This window comes from Schistocerca serialis, chromosome 12 (genome assembly GCF_023864345.2).
Source record: "Schistocerca serialis cubense isolate TAMUIC-IGC-003099 chromosome 12, iqSchSeri2.2, whole genome shotgun sequence".
NCBI classification, from domain to species: Eukaryota; Metazoa; Arthropoda; class Insecta; order Orthoptera; family Acrididae; genus Schistocerca; species Schistocerca serialis.
This window is the reverse complement of record NC_064649.1, coordinates 10,665,620-10,688,565: the sequence shown is the minus strand read 5'-3', so window position 1 is coordinate 10,688,565 and position 22,946 is coordinate 10,665,620. Positions and strand designations below refer to the sequence as shown.

The 22,946-nt window shown below is 39.3% G+C and overlaps 1 protein-coding gene across 1 annotated transcript; it reads right to left on the bottom strand.

Annotated features, from left to right (window-relative positions):
* Positions 1 to 4,190: 4,190 nt before the first annotated feature.
* On the bottom strand, positions 4,191 to 22,866 carry LOC126428112 (phosphopantothenate--cysteine ligase). Its single transcript, XM_050090016.1, has 6 exons — positions 22,629 to 22,866; positions 22,424 to 22,554; positions 22,236 to 22,333; positions 21,164 to 21,378; positions 8,189 to 8,374; positions 4,191 to 4,688 (listed from the first exon to the last, which is right to left on the bottom strand). Exons 1-6 carry the CDS (start codon positions 22,773 to 22,775, stop codon positions 4,506 to 4,508), a joined length of 960 nt encoding a protein of 319 aa, XP_049945973.1. The 5' UTR covers positions 22,776 to 22,866; the 3' UTR covers positions 4,191 to 4,505.
* Between the last annotated feature and the right edge of the window lie 80 nt (positions 22,867 to 22,946).

The window sequence follows — 22,946 nt, the reverse complement described above, 5'->3', positions numbered from 1 at the left end:
GCCCTGATAGCTGAGTGGTCAGCGCGACGGATTGCTGTCCTAGGGGGCCGGGTTCAATTCCCGGCTGGGTTGGGGATTTTCTCTGCTCAGGTCACCCAATGTGGTGTTGAATGTAATAAGACCTGCACCAAGGTGGCCGGACCTGCCCCGCAACGGGCCTCCTGGCCAATGACGCCAAATGCTCATTTCCATTTTGGTAGGAAGCTATATAAACATGGCAGTAGTTGCAATTGTGTTAAAAATGGCATACATCTTACATGTATACCTTACTTAGAAAAATTACCCATACAGGAAGATATTGAAGTAAATGGAGATGAAATCACTGATGAAAAAATAGCTGTAATTTGCCTATCTAAGGAATCACCTGATTAACATCATGTTAAAAAAATCTTGAAAATATTTTACATAAGCATACATAAATAATAGAAAATAATTATATGTGTAGATTTCAATATTAACTTTGCAAGCTAGTCCACACTAAAAACTGTTTTACTGAACCTCTTAGCAACTTTCAATTTAAAGGCTACTGAAGAAGCAACAACCCCCATCACAGAAACCCCAGTCACAATCTCTGATCAAATATTTATGAATGTGCCCTTGAAATATTCAACACAAATGTTCAAAACACGTTTTGGAGACCCCACAGCCTAATAAATTAATATAGATTAGGAAAACAGCTTAGTTCAACTGAACTACACATAAGAAGTATAATGACCAGAACATACAGCCATTTCCTCCATTGTCTGAGTAAAGAAACTTGGGAAGAGTTCTATGAATGTAAAAATACAAATGATATTTTCAAAAAATTCTCAAATAGTTTTAACTATTATTTTGTAATTTGCTTTCCACCCCATAAAAAGACAATCACAAAAAGCAATTTGAAACTAATATGGATCACAAAAGGGAAGCAAATATCTAGACAGTACACCACATCTCCAGAATATGATTCCCACTTTAAGAATTACAAAAAGATTTTAATTTAAAATGTAAAAGAAGCAAAAAGAATGGCAAATAGTTCCTTCATAGCAAACTCACCAAATAAAATGAAACGACATGGGACATTATAAGACAAGAAACAGGAGTAAAACAGAGAAAATACCATAACATCAGACTGAAAGAAAACTCATCTGTAATATCAAATACTCATCATATTTCAAATAATTTTAAGTCATATTTCACTAAGCCAGCCAAGATTCTGGTGAAGCAAAACATTCAATATGCTCCCACCGCACATCAGATAAAAACTGTCCATCTTTACACAGCCCCTGCTCCCAACCCATTACCTCATTGCTCATACCCCTGTAGTAGACCTAGATGAAGACCTGTCCCATACATCCTCCCACCACCACCTACTCCAGTCCGGTCACTAACACCACCTATCCCATCAAAGGGAGGGCTACCTGTGAAGCCAGTCACGTGGTGTACAAGCTAAGCTGCAGCCACTGTGCTGCAGTCTACGTGGGCATAACAACTGACAAGCTGTCTGTCCGCACGAATGGCCACCGACAAACTGTGGCCGAGAAACGAGTGGACCACCACGCTGCGAAGCGTGATACCCTTCATACGGATCCTTCCCACCAACACCAGCTTTTCTGAATTGCACAGGTGGGAACTTTTCCTGCAATACATCCTATGTTCCCGTAACCCTTCTGCCCTCAACTTTCAGTAGTCATTGTCCTCACCCATCCAGCCCCCTTCCTGTTCCCATTCCAGCACTACACAGCCATCGTATCACCACCACACCCAGTCTTTTTACTTCTCTCCTTTTCCGCTACTCCTCACATCTCCCCTGCCCTCTGTCTAACCTGCAGCACTTCACCATCTGCCCACATACTATCCATCCCCCTCCCCACCCCAGCCTCCTCCTTACCCCCACCCATTCACCACTCCCATCATGCCATCATGCACTGGTGCTGCTGCTTGCAGTGTGATTTCAGTTGCCCGAGACTGCAGGTGTGTGTGTGTGTGTGTGTGTGTGTGTGTGTGTGTGTGTGTGCTATTACCGATTTCCTAAAGGAACCTATGAACGTGTTAGACAAAAAAGAGCACGTAGCAGCAATATTCTTGGATCTTTCAAAAGCCTTTTATGTCATTAACCACTGTCTATTGCTAAGAAAGCTAGAAAATACAAGTGTCAGAGGCCCAGCCTACGAATGGGTAAAGTCATACCTACAAAACAGACAACAAGGCGAAAATTTAATTTCCTATCACCTAGAAAAGCACTGTGATAAATACAATGTGCCACAGAGTTCCATTCTGGGTCCAAGCTTGTTCTTGCTGTTTGTAAATTACTTGAAACCATCCGACCCTAACTATAAGTGCATTAATTATGCTGATGATACAAATATTCTTATCAACAGACAGACCCCACTAGAGCTCCAAAATGAAATAAAAATGAGCACTTCACATACAGCAGAAGGGTTTGCAATGAACAACTTAATAATACACACAGAAAACAACCAATATGCAATTACACACAGCACAGAACAAACAGCCTCTAGCTGCAACCACAGAACTTTCAGACAAAAGACTTGAAACCGGGAATAACACCAAATTTCTAGGAGTCGGGATCTGAGATGGCCTAAGATGGCAGAACCACACACAATAAAATATGGCATTTCAGTCTTCGATTGCTATACTGAAACGCCATATTTTATTAATGAACGATCGCGGAATTCCCATTGAGACAATTATGTCTAGTTTTGAGAACCACACACAACTATGTAGAAAATTATATACCATTTGTTGTTTGTTGTTGTTGTCTTCAGTCCAGAGACTGGTTTGATGCAGCTCTCCATGCTACTCCATCCTGTACAAACTTCTTCATCTCCCAGTACTTACTGCAAGCTACATCCTTCTGAATCTGCTTAGTGTGTTCATCTCTTGGTCTGCCTCAACGATTTTTACCCTCCACGCTGCCCTCCAATACTAAATTGATGATCCCTTCATGCCTCAGAATATGCTCTACCAACCGATCCCTTATTCTAGTCAAGTTGTGGCACAAATTTCTCTTCTATCCAATTCTATTCAATACCTCCTCATTAGTTATGTGATCTACCCATCTAATCTTCAGCATTCTTCTGTAGCACCACATTTCGAGAGCTTCTATTCTCTTTTTGTCTAAACTATTTATTGTCCACGTTTCGCTTCCATACATGGCTACACTCCATACAAATACATTAAGAAAAGACTTCCCGACACCTAAATCTATACTCAATGTTAACAAATTTCTCTTCTTCAAAAACGCCTTCCTTGCCATTGTCAGTCTACATTTTATATCCTCTCTACTTCGACCATCATCAGTTATTTTGCTCCCCAAATAGCAAAACTCATTTACTATACCATTTGTTACAGTATCAAAATTTTTGCTGGATGCATATCAATGCAAGGCATAAAAAATGTGTAGTATGCCCGAGCAGAATCGCTACTAAGATATGGTCTGATTTGGGGAGGAGGAGGAGGAGGAGGAGGAGGAGGAGGAGAAGAATAAGAAGAGCCATGGAAGGCACAGCACATCAATCTTCGCACATTCATTTAAAACGCTTCATATTCTTCCATTACCGTGATTATATATCTTAGAAACTACAATGTTCACAAAGAAAATAATAGATGACAACAGCAAGATTGCTCCAAAAAACCAAAATATCCATTCATACAACACAAGGAATAACTACGATTTACATGTGCAGTTTGCACATACGGTACTAAAACAAAAAGGAGCCCCTGCAAACAGAAAAAGAACTCTACAACAAAATACCTAAAAAATTAAGGCAACAACTAGCTCGCAAAAATTCAGAACTGCAGTCAGCGACTACCTACTACAGAATAGCTCCTCAAGTGGTGATGGATTTTTATCTACTATGTAAATATGTGAAAAACTTTAAATAGTTTATATTAACAGAATCTTCCGTCGGTTCTTGGTAGAACAACATTATAATAATAAATGAAAAGCACCAGTTTGCTTTTGTTCTACAATATTGTAGTTGTATAGTTTATACAACTAAGGCCAAAATAAGAAATGTGTATGTATAAATTTATTTGTGTATTCTACAAATGTGTAAGCTGTCATACCTGTGTGTGTGTGTGTGTGTGTGTGTGTGTGTGTGTGTGTAAAATTTATTTGTGTATTTGTGGACTGTTTTTCCCATATGTTAGGCTTATATTGCTACATCCTGTAAACCATACAACAGTTTCTGTTCAAAATTTATTGCAATTTTTGGACTTGTCCTATACCACTATGTACCCCTGTACAATGTATGATGCACAGAACCAATAAATATACAATACAATACAATAATACATCAGGTAAACATTTGTATGCTAACCAACAGGTACGCCATAGCAAAAAATAGCTTGTAATTTTTCCAGTTTTTTAACATTATGAAACATTCTGATTTATTTTGTAGGCAATGTTTTATCCAAAATACATCATTCTTACAAAAACTAGGCACATTACAAATGACACCAAAATTCCCCTAGACTGCATCTAATAACTGCATATTACATCAACTGCTAGCCGCAGATTCGATGTGTGCGCTATGCTTATCCGCGAGCACGGCCACTATCTTGCTCTCTATCTCGACACCGGCCGACTGCTCCTCTGGTGAGAGTAGTATTTCCTTTTCACTGTCTGGTGTTATAATCAGCACTCTGTACTTTCTGGTGTTCAGAATATTTCCAATCACCATCTGAAACAATGTGGAGACTGTATCAGGGCTCGGGTCATTTAACAGCTGAGAAGTTATTGCTTATCGCACATTTAAGATATGTGAAGTGTACAACAGGGATCGTAGTACATCTTATTATACGTCTACAATGCTGTCCGTTCTCAGGATGAGGAACCATTGTAAAGTAAACTAATCAGAGTCTGTGTCCGTATGGGTTAAAGGTGCTCTGAACTGTGCTAAGATTAAAGTTGTTGGTGATGTCACACATTATTACAGGAACTGAAATAAAGTATTTATCCTTTCCTTATCTCGTATATAAGTGCATTATAAAAGGTATCTGAACTTTCAAGCAGTTTCTTTATGTAATTGTCCTGTAGTAGGGGTAATATAGTAACTGCAAAGAAATACTCTTCTTGAAACTCAGGGAAAACACAATTTTAATCATCATAAATAACCTGTACCGTTCTTACACACAATATTGTTCCACAGATTTCATCAAAAAGTAGAGCCTTCCAGTACGAGCACCACTCAAATTTTACATTAATAGGCAGAAGGAGCTATTGCAGTATGCTTCTCTGAAGTATACTAATTTATTTATTTATAATAATATAATAGAGGGAAACATTCCACGTGGGAAAATTATTTATTTATTTATCTTACAGCTCGAAAGATGTATTTAACATGCATGGGCAATGTTACAATAATTACATTTAGATTATTGATACACAATATATATAGATTACATGCTATTAAGTAAAAGATCATTTAAGTATATTTAACATAGCATTGCTGAGGTCAAATCATGTCAGCACCATACTATATGGGCACTTCAATATAAGCCATTTTTTATCTCACTTTTAAAAATTCTACCAGACAGCTGTTTCAGGTTGTTTGGCAGAGAATTATAAAATATTGCTCCCTTAATGAATGGGGTATTTGTTGTTAGATTCAATCTTCTACTCACCATATGAAATTCTGATTTGTGTCTTGTATCGTAATCATGGATTTCCATATTCCTGTTTGTCACTTTTTTGTCTTTTTTCACTAATAATGTTGATTGAAACATATATACTGCATAGATAGTCATAATATTAAAATTAATAAACAGGTTTTTGCATGAAGTTCTGGGTCTTACTTTTGCCATAGTTCTTATTACTCTTTTCTGCAATACAAATACCCTTCTTATATAGTATTGGCTACACCCACCCCACAATACAATTCCATAAGATAGATGGGGATACACCAACCCAAAATACGCTATTTTTATTGCTTCAATATCTAGATATTGAACTAATCTCCTAAGTAAATACAGACTAGATGTTATTTTACCACAGACATGATGTATTTGCTGATTCCACGAAAGTCTGTCATCTATATATATCCCCAGAAATTTACATTCTGAACGGGTATTTTCCTGAATGTCCTCATTTACAACAGTATTTTTATTTGAGCCACTTGTCTTAAAATAAATTAAATTAGTTTTGTTAATATTGACACTCAGGTTTTCTTTTTCAAAATGTGTTTGGGCTTTTTCTAGGCAATCATTACTACGTGCCCAGCAAACCCCAGAGATGTCATCAGCATACATAGTAATACGATGACTGGTGTCTAATACATATTATCATTCGTGGTAATGTGCTCACATTACTTAATTGCTCAGCTGATTTTTTTTACATAATATTTCATACTAAGCATTTATATAACTTAACAGATTTCAGATAACATCATCAGCTGCCTGTGTGCAGAAAAAGATAAACAAGAAGTTCAGGTATGTTTGCTCTTTGTATAATAGCTGGTCCTGGAAACAAATGAATCAACCTGCTGAAATATTTTGCATATTTCCATTGAGTAATGTCTTATGGAATAGTTTTCTGGGGTAACTCATCACTCAGGAAGGAACAATTCACTGCACAAAAGTGAGCAGTGCAAACAATGTGTGGTGTTCCCCAGCAGTTGTCATGTAGGAACCTCTTCAAGGAGATGGGCATCTCAACTGCACTGCCACAACACACAGATTTGCTGATGAAATTCATCATAAATAATCCATCACAGTTTGAGAAGAACAGTGATATTCATACCTACAACACTAGAGGAAAAAAAAAAAATGACTGTTGCTACCTATTATTACAGCTTCCTGCCCGGTAAGTTTCCCTGACCTCGGGGTTCTGGGTCACTTTACCATACCTCTCCCAATTTCCTAAACTTCACCACTCCTTTTTCTTCATCCAACTTCCTTCAACTTCAACTTGTCTATCAGAAGGACCCACGGTTCCAAAAGCTCGCATACTTCCTCAACTTTTGTATGTGTTTGCTCCTGCCACAGTCTGTTGAGTAGATTTCTTTATCTGTTCAGTTACACTACATTTAAAAACGTACACCACTAATGACATTCTGATAGCTCAAAGGCCCATTTACACTGAGTTTGAAACACGTTCTGCAACGTTTGCAGCTACTACTGGGCTATCGACATTTCCAACGTGCTGCGACCACGAAAATGGCGTCCCGCGGCCGCGTCAGTACAGATCGAAGGAATATCACTCCCGGTCTGCTACTACTAAATGCTGCTACGCAGTGCTAGTGTTCATTTCTGCTATTGTGTGTAGTGTCGCACGTCATCTTACACTGCGTCGTGTGTTCCTATTTGAAAATGGAGTGGACGAGAAATAAAATATAGGAACTTGTCACACACTACGGACCAGAAGAGTGCCTCGGGAATGTATGAAGTCCCATTTACAAAAATACTCAAGTCGTGCGTTATTATCTACAGAAAATCACTGCACTACTTGGAACCAGTAATAGTGGTGTGGATAGTAAAACAGGTGTTTTATATTTAAGCACAGACACGAGAAATGAAAAATTGAAGATAGGAAGAAAACTGAATTACCTTCACATATTTGTTCAACCAAAGCTCACACACTACAGGAACTATATGAGATATGGTTGGCTTGGAAATATGGAATACATATGCAAGGCTTTCACTGGAATCTGCACTTGCCAAAAAATGAAGAGTAACAGCAAGTCTTTGCTTCACAGGAACTGCTTTTCTGAAGTTTGTGTCTTTCTTTTAAAAAAATTGGCTCCATAACATTCATTAGAATTTCAGAATGAAACAGCAACATCCTAGTGAAGTTGCAAAAACTAGAACCATCTTCCAAATGCAGCTCACACAGCCTGTCATTCTCACCACGTCTTCTACAGTACGTTACTGTCTGTGGAAGATAACTACGCTTCTCGGTCCGCTTATTTCGTCAAGTATTATTAATTACCATTAACTTTGGTACCAGTTCAGCGTAGCAGACGCTCCAAATACATATGTAGGAATGTTTGTCACTAGAGAAGACGGGGATGTGAAAAATTAACATTGCTGCCAAAATATAGCAGACTTCAATGGAATAATATTATGAACAGAAACATGTTTTAAGTTCAGTGCAAATGTGAGTTAAGGCAGCACAGTTTAGTCATCAAAGAAGCAATAGAGTCAGCTTCTCACCAGTACACCCTGCTCCACTGCATCGACTCACCTTGTGTTTGTACCTCTCCAGAGCATTCTTCGCCTTTGGCACCAGTAGCCCCTCGTCGGTTTCCAGCTTGAACGAGATTATGTAGGTGCTCACCGCCCACTTTGTTGCCACCTCTCTCAGAATCTTTGGGGCTACGCGTAGCTGGATTTTAGGACTGCCACCAGATGACTGAATTTTATGTTCGGGCTGCAAATCAAAATTATATTCCAATAAATTTCTCTGTAAATCCACTAAAAGGTATTTTCCTTCTCTCTGTAAAATTATAAGAATGTTGAAAAAAACAATGTCACAGGAGGAAAAGGCAACATTATTTTGTCTGGTGTGTCCCTCATATGTGACTCAAGGTACCCACACCTTCTATTAGTACCATAATTTAAATAAATAATAGTATCCTGTATCCAAGATGATAATCGTACTGGACAAAGTAAGCAGGCAAGAACGTTACTTTTTCTTTAGAGCAGACTGCAAACAGTCATGATACGAAATATACTTAATGCAACTGGAGCTGTTACTTATTTAAAATGAATATTCCAGCAAGTAAAAAAATGGGCACCTGAAGCAAAGAATTTAATGTTGACATACGAGCTACTCCAAATATTTGCAAGATAAGCTTTCAGTGAAGTGCAAAGATTGGTATAATGATTATAAGAGCAAAATGAAGCACTGAGTAGACATTTCATTGCACAAGTTATCACTAAAAATTAACACATTTTCACTAATGCAGAACACGCAAATACAGTGAGCATTTACAATTTCTAGCAAGGGAATGCTCCTGTTGCTATTTGAGAACAATTTGAGGCTGAACTTTACTTCGGGCCATCCACGCGCTTCTCTCATTCACGGTATAGCACAAATGTTGGCAACGCCTGTGCTTGTATCTTTGATGGCAGCCGACTGGATACAAGCATTTGTAGAGCTAATGAGTTAGCCAGAAAATGAGAAAATACAAATGAATTGATTTATTTTTGCTCGTGTTTTGGCCGGATATCTATGTTTCTGATGTAAATACAAATTGGAATACGAAATTTCATTTGTGGTGACGGACACACAAGAGTTATTCACGTTGTATAGATGGTCCTTTTTTAAAATGTTTACTATAGCAGCATACTGACGTTTCTATTATTGACATATCTAGCAATTTGTATGATGAAATTTCACTAAAGATTTTTTTTCTTAAATGTGGAATGTTGTGCTGGTGACAGACAGCAATGGATTATTCGTGTTTTACAGCTGGCCTTTTATTAATTTTCTACTTATGCTGCACTTTGGCATTTCTATTATAGATGTATATAGGGAGTTTGGCATTTCTCATGTTGAAGCAGTTATTACTGAGCCTGTCTAAATTACAGAAATTTGTTTTGTGACAGTCTGACGGCAAGTATAGTGAATTCTTTTTCCGATGAGAAACAAATTCCATACGTCGTGTAGCCTGTCGGCTTCTGTCTCGGGTTCTTCAGCCGACGTCTGTCTGATGATTTTCTGACGTTTCACCAGCAAGAGTGGCTGGCATTGTCAAAGCTTCACCCTAATTTGCTAGTGGTGGACCGGAGCCAAGCTCAAGCCACAGACTATATGTACCTGGTGTGCCAACGTCCGAGGGCTTTTCCGTGGTCATTTTCCGTGCAGTTCTCCTCTTGCTACCTGCAACATTAGTTTGTTGCTACACGGGAATCCAGGATCTGTTTACCTCGAGGCTTCTTTCAATCTTGTTGAAGCTATTCTCATGTTTGTGCATATCCATAGCTTCTCTGAATGAGTGGGTGTGATATCTCTTCTCTACAACTAGAACTTCCGTGTCGGCGAATTTTACTATGTGGTCAGCCTCACACAGTGCACGCTATGCCGTGGCCCATTTCTCCACCTGACTTAACTTGCAGTGTCACTTATATTCCGTTATATTCTATGATCCTGGTATTGGTTGACTGTCCAGTCACTCCGGCAAACTTTTCCTCACGTGCGTATGTGGTATATTCCCAACATTGCAAGTGGATCCCTTTTCTTCTTTGCCGATTTGAGACACTCTTCGATCTTCTTTTTCAGTACTTAAATAGTCTTTACGCGGTGTTTGTGCAATATACAGCCAATTCTTTCCATCGCTCAGGGAATGTACGGCAGATAGACCGTACCTGACATTTCTTTTTCCAACGTGTCACTTTGCCGAGTATTCGATTCTGTTATACTTCTAATATAGCTTGTGAATTTTCTAGGTGTCGCATTTCACATATGACGTGCTGTGGCTTTGTTTTACCTGTTCGGTTGTAGATACGAGATATCGCACCCGGTTGTCCACAGAAGCTATAGAAATACACAAACATGAGAATAGCTTCAACAAGAAAGAAGAAAGCCTCAAGGATCCCCGTTGAATGACTGTTGCAGGCACCAAGAGGAGAACTGCACCAGAAATGACTGCGGAGAAGCCCTTGGGCATTTGTGCGTCACATACATATGCGGACACAAGCTCACCTCCAGTCCACCACCAGTAATGGAGGGTGAAGCGTTGACAATACCAGCCCCTCATGCTGGCAACAGATCAGAAAAATGTTGGCCGAAGAACCCAAGACAGAGGCCAACAGGCAGTTTGTAAACAAAGTGTCCATGAAAACCTTCACAATTTTGTGTTGTGTAGACGGCCCGTTCTTCAGCTTCTGCAATTATGGTATACTTTCATTTCTATTATTCATATATATAGCACTTTATATGGTGTAATATTATTAATAATTCATCGTGGAATGGTGTGTTGATGATGAACTGTTACAAACAATTCACATTTTATAGAAGACTCATTATTAATTTTTTTACTTCTGCTGCATTTTGGTCCTTCTGTTATCTTATAATTTTCAGTGTGATAGGGTCCGCAGCTGTGATGAATTTTTTGAATGATTTCTTGAACAACTGCTCAAAAGTAACGTGCTCCTAAAATAGCGTGAAACCTCTAACTAATTTATGAGCATAACATGATGTCACAGGAGCAACGACATATATGACAAAATCTGCTACCAAAAAATCATCTATGAAATACTTGAAAAAAGGCCTAAGGCCGAAATTGTACAATCGTACAGGAAATAAAGAAAATGGCATCTGAAGGCTTTAAAAAAAATAAAATAATCTGTTATCATTGTATATATGCAGTGCGGTGTTTTTTATGTTGGACTTGGTATGAGATACGTCTAAATTACAGCTATTTTTGTTTTGTGACATTCTGATCAGAAGTAAATTGTATACAATAGTGAATTTTCATTGCGATGAAAGATGAATTACAAGCATTGTGTATATGACCCTTTCTTTATTTTTTGATGTTACAGCTTATTAGTATTTCTATTACAACCTGTAGCCTAGTGATGTCTAGATTAGGTGGGAATGAGACATTTTGGTTGTGAAAGCAAGAAAAACTGGTTGTGGTGACAGACTCACCCATAGTGTAGCTCGAGGTCTAGGTTAGGTTGGAAGGCAACAGTTTGGCTTTGTGTTGGTGAAGCCAATGAATGTGAAAGCAGAAAAATTAGTTGTGGTGGCAGACTGACCTATAGCACAGACTGAGGCCTAGGTCAGATTGGAAGGCAACAGTCTGACTGTGAGGTTGCAAAGCCAATGAATGTGGAAGTTGGAAAACTTGTTATGCTGTCTGACTGACATGTAGTGTCTCCCAGCGTCTATGCAAGAGCAATGTGTCTCAACCTGTAACAATATTGGTACCAATAAATAGATACTAACGTAGGTTCCATTCAAAGTTTATCTTGTAGTGCACAGATTCTTCTGATTGGACCATATCAAAATGGGGTGGGTTTGCATAATGGGGGATATTTCGCCCTAACCAAAAGAAAAATTTACTCGGGCATATTTATTTCTAGAGAGAGTACCTTTTAATTTTCTGACATGAGTCTGTCTCTCATCACCTTATAACACAACTGTAGACATTAATGCTGCATTTGGTATTCTTGTAAGTAACCTATGAGAAATACAAAAACAGATGACTTCAGCCTCTTTTGAGTGAACAATTCAATTTGACTCCACTGCGGTTTCTCATATGGCCTCTGAATGAGTTTGCTACAGGAACCTCATCTTTATGGAACATGAAGGCACTGTAGTAAACTGGTGTATGTTGCACGGTTTTATAGCCAGTCTAGAAAGTCTCCAAAGTGTGGTGGGAACGTGACCCTTACTTCTTGTACAAAAAGTACAGATGGCATACAGTGGAGCTGCAAACAGACTCATCGCAGAGTTAGTTGCTGCATTAGAAAAAATTCGTGGTTTCAGGGAAGCAAGTAAAGTATTGTAAAAATTCTACAGTTAACTTATCTCTGGGTCAAAAGGTGCACACACATTTTTACTGCCAGTGAACTACAATTATCTGAGAAGACAACAGTGGACTGGAAATGCTTCTTCATAGAAGTATAGAAGTAGGCCTATGTAGTGAAATGTGCTTCAACAAAAGTGAGAAACTCAGTGGCAATGGAGTCAGTCTTGAGATCAATGAGGCTATGTCTGGAAGAGGAAAATACAGCAGATTGGGGGAGGGGGGGAGGGAGGGGGGGGGGAATCCAAAGAGAAACCCACAAATGTTTTTCCAAAGTTGTTCCCAGACATACGAAGAAGGTGCTGCTTCAGTGTCATCAAGGAGTACATCTTTCCAGGAACGACCGTCTTTCCAACTGTTTTAGGTCGTACAAATGCTTGAATGAAGAAGGATTTGAGCATTTTACAGTGTACCATAAAGTGACATTTAAGGATCTCGAAACACGTGCACACGCTAATAGTACTGATGGCACCCGGTCAGCCACAAGGACATCTCTTCACCACATCAGACAGTGCAAAAAACTTTCTGACAGTTACTTGTTCATGTGGCACAAACAGTACTCTCAAAAGCAGGATTTATTTATGCATATCATGAAGAGTGCAGCAGCAGTGTACAAGCCCTAGCGTGATGGTTATTTTCAATAAAATAATGGTCTTATTATTTTTATGTTTTCCATAATTCCTTTGTTGTTCCTATATTTTTATTTTGTTGGAGATGTGCTCCATCCATATAACTGCATAAAAGGCTGTTTGTTTTTATCACATGTTTCACTTCCTTTTATTTATGAAATTTCATTAGTACCTTTTAACACATAACCTTTCTTAAATAAAAGGAAGCGAAACCTGTGTGTGATAAAAATAAAATATTGTTCCCCTCCCCATAGACACGTCACATATCCAGGTTATAATGATACCACTTGTGCTAAATCTTTTTTATGTATCTGTGTATCTCTGTAAAACTTAAAGTTCATTGTGCAAACAAGTAGAATGCTAATGGATGTTGTGAAAAATGCAGTATTTGTTTTGCCCACATCTGAAACCCAAACATCATTCTTATTGGCTACACAAATCAGCCCTTCCACCAACTTACATTTCCAAGCCCTTCCACCAACTTACATTTCCATCACCACTCGGGAAGGCATTACCAACATACGCTTTAAGCTAAGAGCACTGACAGCCCTTTGTAAAATTATACCCAATTTGAAACTTTGTAACTTCGAGTAAACAGTTTTTAATTTTAACACATTGTTTGAAACTGGAGGACTGATTAATGAATGCTTCATGTGAATGAGGAGTTGAACAGTATGTAAAGAAATGTTGTGTTCTCATTATCTAACAGAGTCCTACAACAAGCCCACAACAGCTTTGCACTTACTCACATATGGCAAACATCCAGAAACCATCTTGATTTTGGAGACAGTGCACAATAACTTGATTTTAGCATAGGTTAACACCAGTCATTATGTGGTCCATGACTGCACTACAACAAGCAATACAACATGTTCTGACAGTAAAAAAGTGCACTGAAGTTGATTGTAGGGCATTTGGAAATTTGAAGCAAACTGTTTAAAATCAATTGTGAACTTCTGTAAATTTATTGTGGGCAGTTAATGATGTTTTTTGAGCTACTGGAAATATATTACTAACCGCTGCATGTTTGTAAAATGGCAAATAAATAACACCTTATACATGAAAATAAGTAACAAAGTAAAGCATTTCAAAATATTGAAACATACATGTGCATTTTTATTTGAAGTAAAGCATATGTCTGGCAACTCTTTTTTTCTTAAATAACCTGTTCTGTTTTCTTTCAGAGAATTGATCTTTGTTTCTGGGACACACGTTATACAGATGTCAATACAAATTGTCTTGAGAAGTCAACGTACATGCAGAGGATGAATTATATTATTGGCTTATAAAGTAAACTATGCAACTTCAATTGAATCAAAAAATGTAATCAGCATGTTAATGCAATCACAATGCTGTCATTAAAATTAAGGCTCTAAAAAAGTTGTGAGCCATCTCAAAGAAACTACTTGATAGAGTTCCCATCAAACGGAGAGGGAAATGACTATAATAGCAGCTCTCCAGAATATACCGAATAGGCATAAACTGGTATTATGCAGTCACACTGTAAGGGGCTGCCACAGATTGAATCTGGTTGTCTATAAGGTATACTCATCCATCCACCCGTACATTTTTCATGTTCCGAAAGTCATTAATGAAAGATAAACTTCAGGCACTCACAAAGCCAGACCTCCTCCTGCTTCTGCACTGCAACCGTCAGCACATTGTGTGCATCTGCCAATAGTGTGGACAGCTGCTGAAGAGAGCACTGTTAAATGTGGACTTCACTGCTTCTGTCTCGAACTGGCAGGTACGTAAATTCTTCTGTCGACAGACTGAAAATGACCCCACCCCACTGACACTATCAGAGCTCCCAACCACCAAATAAAATGGGAGCAATCAGCCCGCAACACTGTGGTGTGGTGCTTACAAGCAGACAGAAGCTGTCTGTGCCTATGACAGTGGCAATGTTGTGATGGAAAAGTCACAATTGGTTAGATTGATCTGAATCTGCACTGCTGCCACTTGTTAATGTGTGACGGATCACATTTTCTGGCTCACTGGTACACGTGGGTGCAGCATGTTCGGTGAGAACCACACTGTGCAAAATGAGTGTAGAGCACCAGCATTATCGTTTGGGAAAAGTTTGCATGCTATTCTCTAGGAGAATTATTCCTTGTGCAGTACACCTACATCCGTACTCTGCAAACTACAGAGGAGTGCACGGCAGAGGATATGTAGCACGTTAGCAAGCTCATTTGAAGTGTGGTAAGAATGATTGCTTAAATGTGTCTGTACAGTCTGTAATTAGTCTAATTTCATCTCAATGGTCCCTACAGGAGCAATATGTTGACAACTGAAGAATTACCTCCAGATTCTTCTCGTACTACTGGTTCTTGAAACTTCACAAGGAAGGAAAAAAAATGACGTTTTGCCATTCGTGCACCCAGGTTCGTCATTGAGTACACCATCGCAGGCACTCCTGTCTGTGATGCAGCGTCAAGGGTAACCGCAGCTGTGGTCTCCGAGCTGATAGCCCATGCTGCTGCACATGTCATTGAACTGTTTGTGCAGATGGTTGTTGTCTTGCAAACATCCCCATCTGTTGACTCAGGGATCGAGACGTGGTTGCACGATCACTTACAGCCATGCGGATAAGATGCCTGTCATCTCAATTGCTAGTGATACGTGGCCGTTGGGATCCAGCATGGCATTCCATATTATCCTCCTGAACCCACCTACTCCATATTCTGCTAACAGTCATTGGATCTCGACCAACGCGAGCAGCAATGTCACAATACGATAAACCGCAATGGCGATAGGCTACAATCCGACGTTTATCAAAGTTGGAAACATGATGGTACGCATTTATCCTCCTTACACGAGGCATCACAACAATGTTTCACCACGCAATGCCGGTCAACTGCTGTTTGTGTATGAGAAATCGGTTGGAAACTTTCCTCATGTCAGCACGTTGTAGGTGTCGCCACCAGCGCCAACCTTGTGTGAATGCTCTGAAAAGCTAATCATTTGCATATCACAGCATCTTCTTCCTGTCGGTTAAATTTCATGTCTGTAGCACGTCATCTTCGTGGTGTAGCAATTTTATTGGCCAGTAGTGTAGATTATGGCTGTAAGGGGACTAACTCAGCTGCAAATCTGGTAAAGAATCTGACAGGATTGCACTGTGTCCTGGATCTTTGTTTAATCTTAACGATTTCAACTATTTCTCAACACCACTGACACTAATATCTACACCACTCATATTTGCAGTGGTGTGAGACAAAAATTGGGACAATACCCCTCGATTTTCAATTGTAAAGGTATAATTGGACACAGAATTCAGCATTTCTGCATTTTCTCTGCTAGCCTCAATTTCACTCCCTGTCTCATCTGTGAGTATCTGGACACTAACTTTGGTACCACCAACAGCCTTCATGTATGACCAGAATTTCTTTGGACTGTGTGAGATTTGTTCAAAAATATTCTGTTACAGTACTCACTGAGGGCTTCACACATTGCCCTCTTGACAGCCAAACATGTTTCATTCAATATTTCCTCTGTTTTACACTTATGCTACAGTCTCTGTTTATTTAAAGTGACTGCATACCATGGAGGGTCCTTTTTCTACAATAAATTGTTCTTTTAAATGTGAGCCATATTTTTTTCTATATGATCCTCTTAAGAGCTAACTTTTATGAGTTCCTTACTGGGATACAACACTGCTGCCTTTTTACAGAGTTTGCTGAAAATATGTGTCCTTCTACTTGCTTTAGTTGTCCTTTGTGTTAATGTACCCATCGTCGCTACAATTGCCTCACAGTCACACCCACCATTCCGTAGTTTCTATGAGAAGAGCCTAATAACTGCTAATAAAGCCAACAGATTTTCATACCCGCCAGTATAGCTGTTTCTGGGATGGTTAGGTGCGCCAGCCCCGGACTGAATCTGTCTGGCGGACTAACGGTGACAGCTGGTGTGCCAGTGACCTGGATGTGTAGTGTAGGTGGTTTCCCACATCCCACTATGTGAATACTGAGCTGCTTCTCAAGTCCCATCTCAGTTCACGATTCGAAAACTTTTGCTCAATTTTATATGAATAACACTACACATAAGACAGTTGGGGTGGCAACAGGAGGATGCATATCACCATCCCTTAAATTAAGCACGTCAAATCTGTAAACAACCATCCCAGCCCGGTGCCGATATGGGTCAAAGGAACAGGAAGAGAAGAAGAAATCCAATATATTTCCATCAAGAGAGCACTTATGAACCACTTGTTCTAGATAGTGCTCAGAGAATGCATTTAATAATGTTTCGCAGACCACTTAAGAAACAGAATTTTTTTTCCAGTTGATTGTTGGCCAAAAAATACACCTCCGTTTACCATTACCCTATCATTTTGATCTATACTTAAATTTTCCCCAAAAATCTCTCTGCTACCAATTCAACAGCTTCATGTACCTTTTATCCTAGTATAATATGAACTCCACAGCCCTGGCACTTTGTTGTGGGTTTTTTAGCAGTTAACCATTAGGATTTTGACACACTTGATCGTAGAGGGCATTCTCACACTGCCCCGTCACCTACACCTATTGTTATCAGCACTGGACAGAGTTGCCTAATCTAAAAAAAAAAAAAAAAAAAAACCTCTTAGGTGCACCCCCCCCCCCCCCCACCCCCTCACCTCCCATCTCACACACTCAAATACAAAAAAATATATATTATAATAAAAACTAGAGTGTGTAACTTTTTAGATATATTGAATTAATGAGATTATTTTTTCGGCACTCGGACAAGCACAATAAGCTGGGCTATGCCTGGAAATGGGTAAGGTATCCTTTTATGTTAGTTTCATATAAATGATATAGTCTTTCTCTTGTGGTATATTTGCGCTCATCAATTAATAATACAGGGTGATTCAAAAAGAATACCACAACTTTAGGAATTTAAAACTCTGCAACGACAAAAGGCAGAGCTAAGCACTATCTGTCGGCGAATTAAGGGAGCTATAAAGTTTCATTTAGTTGTACATTTGTTCGCTTGAGGCGCTGTTGACTAGGCGTCAGAGTCAGTTGATGCTAAGATGGCGACCGCTCAACAGAAAGCTTTTTGTGTTATTGAGTACGGCAGAAGTGAATCGACGACAGTTGTTCAGCGTGCATTTCGAACGAAGTATGGTGTTAAACCTCCTGATAGGTGGTGTATTAAACATTGGTATAAACAGTTTACAGAGAATGGGTGTTTGTGCAAAGGGAAAAGTTCTGGATGGCCGAGAACGAGTGATGAAAATGTAGCACACATCCAGCAAGCATTTGTTCGCAGCCCAGGAAAATCGACTCGCAGAGCTAGCAGAGAGCTGCAAATTCCACAATCAACTGTATGGAGAGTCCTACGAAAAAGGTTAGTTATGAAACCTTATCGTCTGAAATTGGTTCAAGCACTGTCTGCAGCTGATAAGATTAAAAGAATCGATTTCTGTGATTTTATCCTTGCTCAAATTGAAACAGATGAATCTTTCGTTTCAAAGATTGTGTTTAGTGATGAAGCAACTTTCCACACTAACGGGAAAGTCAACCGTCACAATGTCTGTATATGGGGCACTGAGAATCCGCGGGAAACAACTCAGTATGAACGTGACTCACCTAAGATGAACGTTTTCTGTGCCATTTCAGCCAATAAAGTTTTTGGTCCCTTTTTCTTCGAAGGTGCTACTGTAACTGGACTACAGTATCTGGAGATGATAGAGAATTGGCTGTTCCCTCAGCTCGAACAAGAAGCACAACAATTCATATTTCAGCAGGATGGAGCGCCACCACATTGGTACCTGAACGTCAACTACCCGAGGCGATGGATCGGCCGCCAGGCAGCCCGTGACAGAGCACTTCATCACTGGCCTCCAAGAAGCCCTGATATTACCCCCTGCGATTTTTTCTTATGGGGGTATGTTAGGGATATGGTGTTTCGGCCACCTCTCCCAGCCACCATTGATGATTTGAAACGAGAAATAACAGCAGCTATCCAAACTGTTACGCCTGATATGCTACAGAGAGTGTGGAACGAGTTGGAGTATCGGGTTGATATTGCTCGAGTGTCTGGAGGGGGCCATATTGAACATCTCTGAACTTGTTTTTGAGTGAAAAAAAACCTTTTTAAATACTCTTTGTAATGATGTATAACAGAAGGTTATATTATGTTTCTTTCATTAAATACACATTTTTAAAGTTGTGGTATTCTTTTTGAATCACCCTGTATTATGTCCAATCGCCGCATTCACCTACAAAATCTTGACCGTGTCCGTCTTACGTTAATTGGATCTTCGTAAATTTTCCGAAGTACACAGGTGGGCTTCAGTTCTCTTTATTACATTACTACTTGAAATAATAACTCATACAATTTTTTAGTTAATAAAATGATACTATATTCTTCTGTTCGATGCACACAGAAAATACATACTCTTCACTTATTCACATCGCCCAAAATGGCTACCTCCGTTCACTAGCAGAGAGCAAGTCCTTCCTGCTACAGAGGAAAAGGAAAAACATCTACGTTTTTAACATTTGAAAATAAAAAATACATGACAGTAGCCACCGTCTCTATGCTGGGTTACTGCTTCACCTTTTCTCTTTGTCTTTAAAGAAAACGAATACATAAAAGTAAGAAATGCATAAGGTTCATCATAAAACACACACACACACACACACACACACACACACACACACACACACACACACACAGAGAGAGAGAGAGAGAGAGAGAGAGAGAGAGAGAGAGAGAGAGAGTCAGAATATCAGCCTCAGCCTCTGATGTGTAGTGCACACCCAGCCTACTCAAGGTTGTCGCAACCTAGCTTGCTGCAAACTTTTGAAGTCTTTAGTCCAGTCCTCAACTTAGAACTGTGGGAGCACGATAACTTCTGGGGACAATGCTCCAGATTGTGAGCTTAGCTGAAACACTTTCTCTACTAGTCTCTGGAATGGCCCACATGTGATCTCAGAGCCCAGACAACAGGAATCATTTGTTCCAATGTGCACCACATTCTTCACCTGGTTGCACCCCCTTCTCTCAACGGCTGCCGATCACAGTCTATGCTGAATAACGACCCCAGGCACAAACATTGATTGTATCTGGTGTTCCCTCCCATCCCGTGCTGCTATTTCCGTAGGAGTATCATTGTTTGCTGTATGTTTGAACACTGGTGATTATCATATTAACTATTCCCACAAACTACCTGTGCAAGAAACAAAAGCACTAAGTTCTTTTGTAAATATGTATTACGTATTTTAGTTTTGCAGGCATGTCCCACACCCTCCAGGATTCCGTCAGTGTAAGTCTGTGGAACAGACAGTGAACTTTATCTAACCTGATCAACAAAAGACAATGATTCTTTACAGATATACAACTGTGGCACCTATTAAAGGGGCATTATAGTGCCTACTCCAGTACAGCACAGAAGGGCATACACAAGAGCAGTGATGGTATTACAATAATTCAACCGTACAAATTTTTCAGATGTGAGGTAAAGAATGTTATACTTTATCAATAATAACTAGTGGCATTTAACCACTTCAATCGTATGTTAAACAATTCAACAATGCACTTTGATAGATCTTGCTCTCCTCATCAGGTTGTCAACACCTGACACATATTATTAAAACTTAAACAACAGCTCTGTATCATTCACAAAATAAAATACACAGGACTATGAGTCCTTCTCTTATATTAAAATCATTCACTTCTCTCTTCGTCAGTCTCGTACACACGGCTACTGTGAATCAGACAATGTCCCCTTCATCAGCTGTGCCTTCAAGAGTGTTCAGTTGACACTTATCCTGGCTTAGTTGTGAGCTGCTGTGCCCGACGTATCACTGCGTGGTAACAGTGTGTGATGAGGACAGGAGTGTACAATTCTAATGTGACTAGAAACTGTAGTCCAAATATTTTTTAACTTGATAAATACTGTTGACATTTCTTAAGTAAAGTGCTGAATGCTATCAATTATATCTGATTACAAGAATTATATTCATGATATGCTACAGCAAATTGGAACATCAAAAAGAAAGAATCAGTAGCTCATTTGACCAGTTTACTGTTTCATAAATCTTTCACCCTTACCATCTCTTTCGCAGGAACATAGAAGTCAGCCACAGCAGCAGCCATATACAACATTACACGGTTGCCGAGAGGTTGTACAGCATCACATGCAGCGTGGACCAACCAAGCGTAGTCAGAGAGGGTTTTGAACTGAACTCCCAAAAATCTGTTTGACTCTACTGCATTGTGGTAGTCTTGCAGCACTGGCAACAGCTTTGGTATGACCTCCGTACGCACTGCGTAACACATTCAGAAACTAATTATAGTGAGTCAGAAACCTGTATTCATTACTGACTGTTTACACTGAGACACTTACTGATACATAATAATACTACAGACAATAAACACACTTAAAATTTTAAAAAATCAAAGGAAATGGTGTGAACTGGAGGCTAAAACAGTTGTACGAAAGCTGATTGTATATTTGCACTAAAATATAATCAACAACATAAGCAAACGGAAATGTCGGAATTTATTATGGACTGACAGTATTCCTGGTAGCCAATAAGATGAATGTATCTCTAACTTTATGTGCTAGTATGAAATCACAACTATGTACATTAAAGTTACTACTGTCGGGCACTAGTTAATCTGGGTAAGAATGGGGCAGAAAATCAGTATGGCTCTTTTGAGGAAAACATTACATCTGTCTGAAGATATCTGGGGAAACTGCAGTGAGCATTAAGCAGGAATGGCGGACATTGATTTGCAACCGGCTCTTAAAATATAATTGTGTTACTGTGTCTTAATGGCGGTGCCATTTCACAGGACACTTCTGTTATACACTTTCCTACTTGTTACGTCATTTATATTAACACTGGACAACTTGCAATGCACACTTCAATAAACTGAGATATGTAACTTGTGTAGTATGACGGTGGATAACACATCACAATGAATCATGGAGTAGGAAAAATAATTTAGCCTGAGAAGTTTTTGTATGTCTCACACATACGAAAACGTCTACAACAACTGTTCTTTGTTACAGTCTCCCATGGTTTTCAGTTTGTCTGAGCATTGTTCCTGTAGGTAAAAAAGAACGGCTTAAAAACGTTGCAGATCACTATCACGGATGCGAAGTCAATCAACTAACCTGCTATATTTGTGTTTTCTCCTTCGTAAGAAATGTCTAGTGCATCAAGTAAGGTATGTCCTGGGAAATGTCGAGTAAATGGTTCCAAGGAGCCTGACCTAAACAGAACAAAATAAAAACTGTTGCACTTGAAACTGCCGGAGAAAAAAATTTGATCTTTGAATTAGCAAGTTATGATGCTACACAACCTGTACAAGAAAATAACAGCATATCCGCTTTTCAGAAAGTATTCAGCAGACGATGCCCCTCTAGTGCCGGCGCTAAAATTGTCAACAAATCGGACGGTATTTTGTTCCAGCGGCACCGTTGTACCTCCAGACTGCAAAATAAAAGTTTATCTGAGCAAACACTACGACAAATACTATCAGTGTCAATATTGGCCAGTTCCCGTACCGTGATCAAAACAATTTTTGTTTTCAAATTGGTGTGGTGCTGACAGAAGTCTTTCATTCGTTTCGATTGTTTATCATAATCGGATGGCTTGGGATTTGTCGCGAAAAATTCATCGCAGGTATCGACGCCTTCTACTTTATCTCCCATTATTGCGCAACTGTATTCACAATTTATATCTCCATCCAAACGATACAACCCACTTGAGGCAACAAACTAGTGCAAATTATACGTTTGTAGTTTGTACCTTGCTCGCAGCATGTTGACATAACAAGAGAATACCTACAGTACCAACATAGCGACACTAGATATCAAAACATA

Excerpts from the sequence above, each read along its gene's own strand:
- LOC126428112 (XM_050090016.1), bottom strand. The coding sequence starts at position 22,775 with ATGGGAGATAAAGTAGAAGGCGTCGATACCTGCGATGAATTTTTCGCG. Across the intron at positions 22,555-22,628 it reads CAAAAATTGTTTTGATCACG|TCTGGAGGTACAACGGTGCC; the intron begins GTACGGGAACTG and ends TTTATTTTGCAG. Across the intron at positions 21,379-22,235 it reads AGAAAACACAAATATAGCAG|TGCGTACGGAGGTCATACCA; the intron begins GTTAGTTGATTG and ends TGTGTTACGCAG.